The sequence below is a fragment of the Grammomys surdaster genome, unplaced genomic scaffold (assembly GCF_004785775.1).
Source record: "Grammomys surdaster isolate TR1022 unplaced genomic scaffold, NIH_TR_1.0 174, whole genome shotgun sequence".
Lineage (NCBI taxonomy): Eukaryota > Metazoa > Chordata > Mammalia > Rodentia > Muridae > Grammomys > Grammomys surdaster.
Window position 1 is genome coordinate 24,430,000 of NW_021604622.1, and position 12,634 is coordinate 24,442,633.

At 45.1% G+C, this 12,634-nt stretch overlaps 2 protein-coding genes across 2 annotated transcripts in view; both read right to left on the bottom strand.

The window, feature by feature from the left end:
* Window positions 1–3,103, bottom strand: part of Ropn1l (rhophilin associated tail protein 1 like) — an 11,856-nt gene extending 8,753 nt beyond the window's left edge. The window contains exons 1-2 of the mRNA XM_028767699.1: window positions 2,817–3,103; window positions 570–693 (exon numbers count right to left, since the gene is read on the bottom strand). Of these exons, the coding sequence (XP_028623532.1) occupies window positions 570–693; window positions 2,817–2,947 (255 nt within the window). The 5' untranslated portion in view covers window positions 2,948–3,103. The remainder of the gene's footprint in view (window positions 1–569; window positions 694–2,816) is intronic.
* A 2,176-nt stretch (window positions 3,104–5,279) lies between these two features.
* Window positions 5,280–12,634, bottom strand: part of March6 (membrane associated ring-CH-type finger 6) — a 69,550-nt gene continuing 62,195 nt past the window's right edge. The window contains exons 25-26 of the mRNA XM_028767568.1: window positions 11,494–11,629; window positions 5,280–8,682 (exon numbers count right to left, since the gene is read on the bottom strand). Of these exons, the coding sequence (XP_028623401.1) occupies window positions 8,592–8,682; window positions 11,494–11,629 (227 nt within the window). The 3' untranslated portion in view covers window positions 5,280–8,591. The remainder of the gene's footprint in view (window positions 8,683–11,493; window positions 11,630–12,634) is intronic.

The following is a 12,634-nucleotide window of genomic DNA, read 5'->3' on the forward strand; positions in this document are numbered from 1 at the left end:
AGGGAGGGGAGGGGAGGGGAGGGGAGGGGAGGGGAGAGGAGAGGAGAGGAGAGGAGAGGAGAGGAAAAGAGAGAAAAGAAGGGGAGGAGTCAATGAAAAAAAGATGCCCCACCCTGGCCTCCTGAAATGAGCATGCAGACGTGGAGCACATGGTCCCCACTGTCCAGAATACTTCCCAGTACAAAACTAACTTTGAAACTAGAACAGAAAGCACACCTGTAACCCTACCACTCAGGTTGCTGAATTAGGAAGGTCACCTCAAGTTTGAGGATATCTGGGACTATATAGCAAGTTTTTGTCTCTCAAAAAAAAAAAAACAAATTTGTGGTGGTTTGTTAAACTCTGGTTTACACACACACACACACACACACACACACACACACGTCTCCAACATACATTCACACAAAAAAAGTAAAATCTAGACATGAAAAGCTAGCTCTTGGAGTTCTTTCCAGGAAACAAAGTCAGATTTAAACATGGCAGGACAGGCCTGGGGAGAGTGGGTAGGTATGCCAATGTTTCAAGAGTCACAGCTTATGAACAGAAGGGCGGTTAAGGGGCTCACCCACCTGCTTGTGCAGGACTTTCAGGAGTCCCTGGGTCAGGCCTGTGTCAGTCTTCTGTGTGGCCACAGGCATTTCAATTCTGTCCTTTACAGGAAGTGGGTCTCCTCTGGACAGGGCTGAAAAATACCTGGAACGAAAGTCATCACTGAAGGGCATCAACGCACAGGCAATACCCAAGGCATGAGGTGCCCGACACCCCAGTGGATGTGGTGGGAGCTCCCAAGGCCAGCTGACCACACTGGAGTCCCGGGACCTTGGCTGAGCAACCCCCTTGAACATCACTGTGCACTCTGGCTTCTCTGTCTGCAAAGCAGACACGCTGATTGCATCTGAGGGTCCTGGACGCACCAAGTGACAGAGAGCTTGTGTGGGAGCCAGGGGAGCCTCACTGAACTGTGCTCCTCCCCCTTGTTGGACTCAGGCTCTCTTCCTCCAAGAGCTCTGCAAATGTGGATAATGAAAGCAGCGTCTGATGCTGTTTCATGTTTTTAAAAATTATTTTTTAAATGTGTGTATCTATGCGCTCGCGTACACACACAAACTTGTGTGGGTAGGTGCACGTGAGTGCAGACGTCCTTGCCTTGGAGCTGGAGCCACGGTTGGCTTTGAGTTGTTGTGACATGGGTGCTAGGAGCTTAATTCAGGTGCATTGGGAAAGCAAGCAAACACTGCTAATGGCGACATCTCTCCAGCACCCCACAGCCCAGGCTACTCCTTTTTCAACAGCTGCTTTCTGAGGTAATCGGCATTAGACACCTCTACACATTCACTTGGAGGTGGTGGAGACATCCTAAGGCCATCATCACTTCCCACTACCCATCTTTCCCCACCCCGCCTGGTACACTCTCCTCAATCATTCCCTTCTAGGACACTGAAAATGCTTAGGCTGGAGGCCAGCGGGGCACAGAAATGGCTCAGGGCAACATCTCGAGTGGATCTGAGTGGATTCCTATCAGGTTAAGCCAGCGGGAGGCCTTGCACCAGGCGGGTCTTGAGCCACAGTCCTTAACCAAAGAACCTGTAACTAGGAGGATGAACATGAAATTAAGCATCAGAGCAACGGGTATGTTTGCGAGTCACTGGAAACCATCTACATCTGTAACATAGGTGGATGTGGATAGCGGAGAATGAGGAGATCAAAGGCAACCCCCTGTCTCTTCACCCCTTAGGGTCAACTCCGCCTATAACTACTGACTTGTGCTCCTCTCTGTGGTTTTAACGGTCTAAGGAGTGGTGCCGACAGCCGTGAGAGAAACAGATGCAGAACTGTGGACCTAAAGGTCCAGGCCCCGATGCACTACTGTGTCTTGGCAGATTCACACCTATTCACAGTTGTTCCTCATCACCAATCTAATGAATCACGGAGGTCTCGATTAAGACCTCAAAAAACTAAAAACTATCTCTGCAGTATTATCAAATGTGGCCAATGGAGGCAGAGTCGTGGAGAGCAAATGAACTTTCAAGAAGGCTAGCCCTTCTCTAAGGTTTGAACGTAATATCGTAGAGGGGACACTGAGAGAACAAAGGGTAGTTCTGGGCTCCCAGGTGATCCTGGCAGGGCTAAATAAGACATCCAGGTCCTATCCCCTGGACATGGCATGTGTCCTTGCACAAGTAAGGACTTTAAATAACTAAAGCAGACTGTATGGCTCCTAAATGTGTCATAAGAACCCTCAGGAGAGGAAGGCAGGAGAGAACCCATGGATTGAAGAAGGGCCATGCAGTTCCAACAACTGAATCTGATATGGAAGCGGCCACCTGTCACCTGCTTCAGATGATTTGGGGCTGTTACCTCCAGAGCTGTCTTTTTAAAGTAAGTCGAGTTGTTAAAACAGCCAAAAGAAACCACCCTAGCTACATAGTTCAGAGAAAGTTAGCAAAATTTGGCTAAAAATATTCTCGTGATTAAAAAGCGGCAGAGTTCTCCTGTAAAACCGAAATAACGAGTGGTAAGACTATAATGGTCAGGCCCTTGAAAGGGTTCGTGTTCTTGTCTCTAGCGTGTGAACGTTCGCTAGCCGTGAGCTGTGCTGGCCAATTTTTTTTTTCCGGGCGTCAGCCTTCGCATACCTCAGCCTCGATGGGGAGTTGGAGGGAGTCCGTTGTTCTGGACGGTTTCATTTATAATATCCCTGTAACTAATTTTTTAAAAAAAACTCAGCGGAGCCACTTTTTGCCCCGCGGTTGGTGTGCGAGCTTTGTTAGTCTACTGTACTCGGTAACGGGGTGAGGTTCCCAGGCCGGCCTTACCCCGCCGACCACTGCAGCACGTCCGCCGGCTGCGTACGGATGGCAGCCTTGGTGAACTGCTTGAGGATGTCCGGCAGCTCCGGGGGGATGTGGATCTGCTGCGCGCAGAACATGGTGTCGGGCAGCGGCATCGCTCTGGGCAGACTGCGGCGGCCAGGGGCGAGAGGCAGGGTCAGCGCAGCGGGCGGCGGGGAGGGACTCGGCGGGCTCCGCTTCTAACCGACTGCTCCGCCCCCTCCAGGAAACTGAGGCCCAACCGCCTACAGCGCGTCGAGCGCGCGATTGTGGCGTGCGGTTTCCAGGCAACCCGAGCTGCGCAGGCGCACGGCCTCAGGGAGCAAGGGGCGGTCGTCCGTCCCTGGCCGCTGTGAACAGAGAGCGCCGCAAAACTGCTTGTTTTCCTAAAACGCGGAAGTTGAGCTAATCCGGACCCCAGGAGGTCGCTAACTGTCTTATGATGAGACCAGGGTCTAGGCTTGGCGTCCCCATCTGTGACTCCATTTGGTCCACAGACCCAATGAATACACATTTCCAAACCAAAGCAGCTTTGGCAACAACAGTCATAACAAAAATAAATAAATATAAAATAAAACAAAACATTTTAGTTGATAGAACGGGCAAACAAGGACTTTCAGACACTGCTGACAGAAATATGCGTATACTGGGAACTACAGAATTTTCTGGCGACTTAATATAATTTATCCTGGGGGGGCAGAATTAGGTATAAGGAGTAAATAATAACGTCTATTGTGTAGCTTGGTAGGTTAACTTTTATTAAAACCCCTATCATGGTCTCCATTCAGAGAAAAACAACACAATCAGGTAAAACCCACATAGTTAAAAGCTGATGTGGGGACTGAGACTCAGGTTGGGGTTCACTTGAGCTGGGAATTGGAGACCAGCCTGGGCAACATTTCAAGAAGCAACAGGTCTGTCCCCACCCACACCAACACTAAAACCACCACAAAAATTAGGCAGATGATAGGTGAAGCTGAAAAGATTGTAAGACAATGTAGGTATGCAGGTGTCTGTTATTTTTATTCTTAAAAGTCTCTTAGGTATAAATTGTGACAATTTAACTTTTGTTTTCTTAAATGAATTGTATTTTGCTGTTGTATCTAAAAAGATGTGTGCTTAGCCCACATTGAACTAATTTTTTTTTCCCCTACAGAAGTTACCACTTGGGGGTTTTAGAGTTAGTTTGTTTGTATGGATCTGTAGTATGAATGTTTGCTTTTCATTCTGTTACCAGTCCAAATACTTCACATTTTTTTCAGCATCCACGCGCATGGCAAGGAAACGGCCTTCTAAGCAAAGAACAACAGGTATGGTTCCTGAGCAAGGAGCTCCTTTCTCCTCCAAGGATGTCCTAAAGAAGAAATGAACCAGCAGAAACTCTTAGGCACTGTTATAGAAGCAAAGAAGATTAAAAACATAACAAAAAAAACCCCAATGGCTAACAACATAAACTGATGCAGAGGGGCCTGTGCCTTTTGACTTTAAAGGTGTGCAGAGTAGCAGCAGGAGACTGATGGAGGATTAGAGGTGTGCTTGTGTGCAGACCTACAGATAGATCCCACTGAAGCAGCAGCCAGGTCCCAGCGGTCTCCCCCAGTCCTGTGTGCTGGCTCAGGCTGACTTCTCTCTCTTCCGTCTTTTGGTTACTACCTGTTCTCCACCTTGTCCTTGGAGGCAGACATCTTCAGTCACTTGACCATCAACTCTCCTAATCACCGTTTCCAGTGAGGAGATTAGGAGCTAACCATTTCTGAGTACTGATTTCCTTTGGTGCAGACTTTCAACTCAACAGATTGAAGATGCCTGTGGTTCAGAGAGCATTTTCCACCACTCCTCCATTAAACGACAATGGATTTAATTGGGTTGAGATGAGAAAAATGTTGAAAGCTTTTGAAAAACTTGAACTTAGAAACACAGAACCTAGAAATGGCCCCTAAAACCAAAAGATCTCATGATCATAAAGGAGAAAAGGTCATGCAGCTCTTTTCCTTCTCAGACATGTAGGCAGCGATATACAATGGTTTCTGATGTGTCTTTTATCAGGCTCTATCCCAAAGCGATGGCTCACGGCATGGAGAAATAGGAAGTGAGTGGGCAGTGTCACCCCGTGGCCCAAGCAGACAGGCTTCATGCCTTCCAGTAGAAATGTTCTCAAGTACGAGCAGGGGCAGATGTGTCTTCGGCGGCTACACTTCCTACCCTCTGTCAAAGTACATGACAGGACCACGAAGCTTCAGATAACTGTTTTTCTTTCAATTACAAACACCTAGATATTCTTTTCTGTCACCCAGGCTAGCCATGAATTTCTGGACTCTAGCAATCCTCCTGCCTGTTTCCCAGCTAGCTGGGCTACACACATGTACCACAGTACCAGCCTCATACTTTCGGAAATTAAAAGCAATCTTACATCAAAGTAGAAACACACAACCAAAAAGAAAACGAGGCTACAACTAACATTCACTTTATTCAATTCTGTTCTCTTAACTCAGAAGGCAACAAATGACCGCATAAAAAAGGGAGCATTTTTGAATATATACACATAAAATTAATCTGGGTACAGGTGTTTAGTGTATAGAAAACGGACACCCCACATCACTAAGTGTTCTAGTTCACTCCTACAACAGACACCCCTAGGCCTTAGTCCTTCGTTTCCATCTAAGGTTCTATAGGACTGTCATGATTACAAAATGAGGCACTCATACAGACAGACAGGAATGGAAACATACATATACATGTATACTGTCTTATTTTTATATTAATGCCAAAGCTATTATTATTGGAGAGTATCTGAAGAAGCCCTTACTCATGACAGCTGTTTAAATGTTTGACACAACAGCAGTAAGCTGAAACAAAACATCTGATTGACAGGGCAAATTAAGTGTGTGGCTATAGGGCAGGTTAAGCAAAGAATTTAAAGACCCTTCACAGACGAGGTCTTCAGTAACACTTCAGTGGTACTATGTATCCATCTCTCCCTTTGATAATGACTGAACAGTTACGACCCTAGAGAAGAACTTTGAACATCACAATGTAAAATGAGGCACCACTGTAACTAGCCTGGTATTCTCCATTCCGGAGACGACAGAAAGGAGCTAATTTGGAGCACTGTGACACGTGCCGAGTTCCTGAATGATGGCACCGGCTCCTGTGTGGTAAAATGTCCAATGCGTATTTTGTGTTTGTCTTAAAAATATATCGGGTAACCTATATTTAGGGATATACTTTAATGGAGCATTTGTGTGACACGGAAGCTATGCGCCTGATAAACTCATCAGAGGATAGTCACTCTGTCCCTTGAGGGGAGAGACCGTCTGAGAATTCACAGTAATAACAGCCATACTGAATGTTGAAACAAAAATTACTGTTCAATACATGTCCTATCTCTCCCCGCCCCCACCCCTCAGAGAATGAGAGTGGGGCCTGGGAACACAACTATAAACATGGAACTTTAAGGCTAGCTACACACAAATTTTACATTGGCATTTTCTTCAGTTTTCATCTAAACTATTAGTCCTTTGTAGTTTAAAAATCAAACCATAATTTGTTAATAATGAACAACTATACATTTCTAAGTGACCATTTGATAACTGGTCATGTAAAACTAATCCCAAGTGGTGATTTGTCTTCAAATAATCAATAATAAAGCACAGAGGTCTTTTCTAGAAAACTTCTTTTAGCCAAATTCAAAATGATGCACAACTCTTCATCTAAACTTCCTGTAAAGACAGGCGGCAAATAGGAACACCTGCTGAACTGAGGGATTTCAATGTTTATGATATTGTTGAATAAAACCTGTATGTCACCCTAGCAAATGTTATGCACAATAAATCCTCATGACGATATTATCTTACTGAAAGCCACTGGATAAAGCACAACTGTAAACCCAGGAGGAATTCCTCAGTAAGAGAGCAGAGTTCCCTGCCAGTAAAATGGAGGCAAACTTTGGTAATCTATACTGTTTGTGTTTGTTTTCAGCAAAACATCTAATACGGTTTACTTAAAATTCCAGATAGTTAAGAATGTTTAATGTTTTGCGGTAGACTCATAAATTCTTTAAAAATTAAAAATGAAACCTGAATGTTGTATGCCCAATACACCAGCATCTTTTTCCTCAAAAGATTAGATTTTATAGACATAGTCCCATTGACAGGTGGCGTTGCATTTTTAAATGCTAATTCTTTATGGAAGGACAATGTCTGAGAGTGAAGGTAGGTTCACTGGAAGAACCTTTACACACCAGAGAAAGGCTGTTTACAAAATGACAGTGTTAACACTGGATCCACAGCAAGCACTGTTTTTGTTTTTTAAATATAATGCTGATTTAAAACAAAGTATTTGCTTATCACTTAGTGAATTTAAGAACGACAAAAAGACAAAATCAAAAAACGAACAAAACCAGAAAGCATTGCTCTTACTCTTTTGTTTGGCTTTGTATTTGGAGGTGGGGGGCGGGCCCTCAGACCTTTCCAACTACGGGTTTAATACTCCATGGAACTCTGTCCAGTCTATGAAAGCTTCTAGCACTATCCTTACATACCCCTTTACCATTAAACACTTGGATGATGTACAACCATCCTTATCTTTCACATTTCAACTGTGAAGCTTGGCCGAGGGGAACCAGGCTTCCTCGGAGTACTCCACTCTCTGCAATGCTGCATTTCTCAGTGCAGCTCTTTCCTATGGTGAAGGCCAACTCGGTCTGCTTCCTTTCCCACAAATAAAACTTGGTTTTATTTGCAGTGTATTGTAAACAACATGCTTTAGGAACAGGGATCTCTGGGTGTATTAACTGAGCTTCAGCTGCAGTGGGCTGCCAGCTCGCAGGGGATTCTACTCATCTTCCCTGACGCAGTCAGCCTCACACCACAGCCCAGGGCCTCAACCTGTCATTACTGGTACTGTTGGTGATGTTGTCCCCTTAGATTTCTCATCTGGCATGACACTTTTGGCCACTGCTGACAAAAAGAAAGAGCTATATGGATGGGGAGGAGGCTAATAAAAATCTTCATTTGTAGTTAATCTTTCTAAGTATAGACATGCCCCTAACAAGCACAAAAACCCCAACTCCCAATGCCGATCACTAGGAATATTAAATTATCAAAATTAAAAATAATTTCCTCATCTAGCACAACATACTATACAATATTACAAACACAGACACATGAAAACAATCAGGCAGTAGAAAATGTACAACAGCTTTGGTGTTACACGGAATCATTTGCAAACACGACAGTCTGTGAGGCACTCTGTCCACGCCCCTTACCACAGGCCCCACTGCTCCTTCGGCTCCTGGTAAGGACTGACCAGCCAAGGACAGGGTGCAGTTACCTGGTGAGAACTGCTGGCAACACCGTGACTGTGCTCCGAAAGATGTCACTCAGTCTCGCCTATACACTACTGCCCTGTGGCACATTTCCTGTCGAGATCACAGCAGGTCCAAAATAAAGTGACAACTAGATTTAATAAATTAATATACATTTGTTAAAGATGTACAATGCACATTCTGTTTAATCCAAGGTTTGAGGGCATCAAGGAACTCCTATTTACACATGTACAGATCTCAGACAGCAGTGATGTCGGCAGACGCAAGGAAGAGCAGAAGTGCCTGCCGGACGCGCTGCTCTCTGAATGCTGAGGGCACAAGTCAAGTACATTGAACTTAACAACGCTGAGATCACAGGAGAATCTCCAAGTGACAAGTCCACAACAAAGGACACGAAAAGGCAAGGAGAAGCTCAAGGAGCTGAGACAAGCACTTTATTCTTGGGACGATACCGGAGGTGATGTAGACGGGCCTTGCTTGCCAGATTTGCGCTCATAGTTCACCAGGCGCTGCCCCACGAGGTACCTAGAGTACAAAAACAGGGTGGTCACTTTCCTGTGTGACTTACACATACACCATTCTTCCAGTGACACCTTGTTAACTGTATTCACATCAGCTTACCGGCAACCTTTCAAGAGGCAGGCTAGAGGGTGTCTAGAACGAGCACAAAGGCCAGCACGGTGGAGGAAGGTCTTGTGTAAGGTGTGGTTTGTGCGTGGAAACTGCACATGATGCACAGTGGTGGGGCCTTTACTACAGTAGGGAAGTTACACGTCCTTGTCATTGTAGACCCCCTGCTGACCAAGCAGGTGCAGGGATTTCCTTTTTTCATTTAGCTAGGGTTTACACTTTACAAATAGCTGAGACAGGAAAAAAGCAGGACCTGAAAACCTCTTGTCTAGAGCAATGGAACAATGAGGGGCAGATTTCAGGGAGGTCAAAGGTAGCTGGTGAGACTAAATTCACGCCAATCAACACAAGAGTGCTGCTAATTTGTATGCTGTAAAGGGAAAAGGCCATGGCAAACAGAATGGGCTACAGCAGTGAATTATGGAGCAGTGAGCAGGAGAGCTTCCACGAGGAAGCTGACACCCCCACCCCCACGGCAAAGGGAGCAAGCTGTCAGAGCTGAGCATACACGTGAAAGCGCCCACTGCAGGCTCCAGCACAGACCTGGGATGGGCCACTAAGACATACACTCATGAAATGTAGAGTCTGCATGTGATGAGCTGTCAGGCAGAGGGGCTGGGACCTCAGTTTACTTTTCAGTGACACAAGAATGGTAGAATCAAACCACATGATTATTTTGAGAACAGGAATGCATACAAAGCCCTGTGACAAAGGCTTTGGCATGTGTTAATAGGCTAAATGCAGCTGTCACTGACTTCTCACGATTACCTTCTAACCTCGACTTTCATCTATCACTTCCCTGTCAGGCATACAATCCTTAAGACATCTCTCAGCTTCTGCCAACAGCACTGTTTATGAGGCTCTCGAGTCTTCCTGTTTCTTTATCCATCATGATCTCAGTAGCTAATTCCTTTCCACATGACTAGTTCTTTTCTTAAACTTAACCATTCCTTACCCCACTGCTCCCCAACAAAGCAGTGTTTTTTGAAACCAAGGATTTTGTAAATGTCTTAAATGATAGTGCTATTTAGTAGAATATACAGAGCCCTACCCAACACAAATTATCACCAACACACATTATCATATATATCAGGATTTGTCAAGAAGTTGGGCAGGGCCGGGTGGTGGTGGCACACGCCTTTAATCCCAGCAATTGGGAGGCAGAGGCAGGCAGATTTCTGAGTTCGAGGCCAGCCTGGACTACAGAGTGAGTTCCAGGACAGCCAGGGCTACACAGAGAAACCCTGTCTCAAAAAAAAAAAAAAGAAGTTGGGCAGGGCCATGTCACTGAAAAAGCAAGGAAATACATAGTACACAGACTAAGTGATAGTAATCTGCCTAAGACCCAAACTGACTCAACAACAGAAACAAGATGTTGACCTTACGTTCCACTCTTTCAACCTACCTCCTGTATTCTAGTCCACGTCCCATTCTCTCTACACCTCCCACAGACCAAGCGATGCCAAATGGTACACACACAGAGACAGATCACACATGCTAACAGGCACACAGACATGGGGAGTAAAGAGCGGGCACCAGGAGCCTCTCTCACGAAGGCAGGAAGGTGGTGATGGTGGGAAGGATGCTGTACAGAGGGGAACTAGGACAGGAGCAGAAATGATGCTTTAAAATGCTGTGATGAAGCAGCAGTCTGTCTGCTAATGAAAACTAAGAGTTAGGCGAACACAGGACCCTGGAGAAGACAGAGAAGGGTGAGCCTAAGGACAGGTGGTCCAGCATGAAGAAGGATGGAGGTAGGAAAAACTCTGTAGTTATCCTCTACCAAAGCAGCAATTAAAAAACTGGCACACTGAAAATCCCCCTCTTTTTCCCTTCAGGGGGACTATCCTTTATTCTCCACCTCATGGTACCTGTATTTTTATTGTCAGTAAATTTTTCAGAGAAGTCTTGAACAATTTAAATTTCCTCCTTGAAAGCATTCCTCTTAGGAATCCTCAGAATAAGTAAGGAGATTCTGGAATTTCTCTCAAACAGGGCATGCACAAATGAAGGGCAGTGCTGTCGATACTGAAGTGACAGATCCCAGGAAAACAGGTACAGGCAGTTACAAACTGGCTTTCTTTATAAAACAGACGAGAGCAGAGGACTCAGACTTCTCTGAAGCTAAGGTATCCTTTACCAGGATACCCCTATCTCCATCCATAAATACTCCAGGCACTCAATCTGTTCGAAAAGCCTGCTGATGCTATATCAAAGTATGTCCAAGAGATGAGCATTTTTCTCATATAATTTATCATACTGAGCACGGAGTTTGAATAAAAATGGCCTCTATAGGCTTACAGGAGATGTGTCCTTGTTGGAGGAGGTGTGTCACTGCAGGGTGAGCTTTGAGGTCTCACATGTGCACAAGCACCTCCAAGTGTAGAACATAAGTTTCCTACTGCCTTCGGATCAAGGTGTAGACCTCTCAGCCCCTATTTCAGCACCATGTCTGCCTGAATGCTGCCATGGTTCCCACCATGATGATAATGGACTAACCCTCTTAACTGTAAGCCAGCCCCAGTTAAATGTTGTTCTTTGTAAGAGCTGCTGTTGTCATGGGACCTTTTCAATGAAATGTTTTCCTTTGTAAGAGTTGCTATGGTCATGGTGTCTCTTCACAGCAATGGAACCCTAAGACAAGCACAAAACCCACAAAATAACAGAACCTTAAGAGTGGCTAGATGAGCAGAATTCTAGACTTACTTGTCATTTTTAATGTGTTCATAAAGGCGCTTAAACTGGCGGACCTGGAAGGACAGGATTCCCATCAGCACAACGACCATCAATAAAAATGGGTAAATCCGCCGGTGAACTAAGTTCTGCATTTCTGCAGTAACACCTGTAAAACCAAGTAAAGAGAATTTTATTAAAGCAATAGAAAATGGACCAATGAGCCTGTGCATTAAGAATGAGGTCTGGTCTTTCTGCCTTGTTGGCACTTGTGGAGGCCTACGGGAACAGGACTTCTAAAAAAAGCAAGTTTGTCTGGAAAGCTTTGGTGCAAGGCCATTTTTGCTGGCTACAAGCCAGAACCAAAGAGAGCCCATAGCTCTTCTTAAAATTGAAGGTGTTTATGCCCAAGATGAAACTGAGTTCTACTTAGGCAAGAGATGTGCTTATGTGTATTTGTGTATAAAGCAAAAAACAATACAGTGACTCCTGGAGGCAACTGAAACAAAACCAGAGTGATCTGGGGAAAAGAAACTTGAGCCTACGGAAATCTAGCATGGATCATGCCAAACTCCAAAGCAACCTTCCTGTAACAGCCATTGGACACAGAATCTGTGTGATGCTACACCCTTCCCAGATTTAAACTAATGGAAAGTAAATAAATAAAAGTGGATTTATGCTCTTGTGGGCTTTTTTTTTTTTTTTTTCTCAAGAAAGAGAAGAAGGGTGGAGCCTGGCCTTTCTCTAGGAAGAGGACTCTGGGTGCAGCAGAGAAGTCTCCACAAACATTCCACTAGACTCAAGTACTACCATCTGCTTCTCTCTTCTGTGGGAGCGGAGGTAGGTGCTCCAGAGTCCCATCAAGTGCAGGTATCCTGGACTCCACAAGCAGTTGGTGGTTCATTTAAGTATTTCAGCTATGTCGCTGTTTAAAGAACTAAACCCCTTTGCTTATATAGAGCAGGGGACAGGTGCCTGCCTAGCCTGTGTAAGGCCTGAAGCTCTATAACAAAGGCTGTGCCTATAGAATCAAAGAGCTGACTAGAGAGGTTAAATGGTAGAGTGCTTGGCTAGAATGCACAAAGGCCTGGGTTCCTTATCCTGCACCACAGCATAAACCCAGGCATAATGGAGCACACCTATAGCTTCAGTGTGATGCGTTAATAGGAATGGA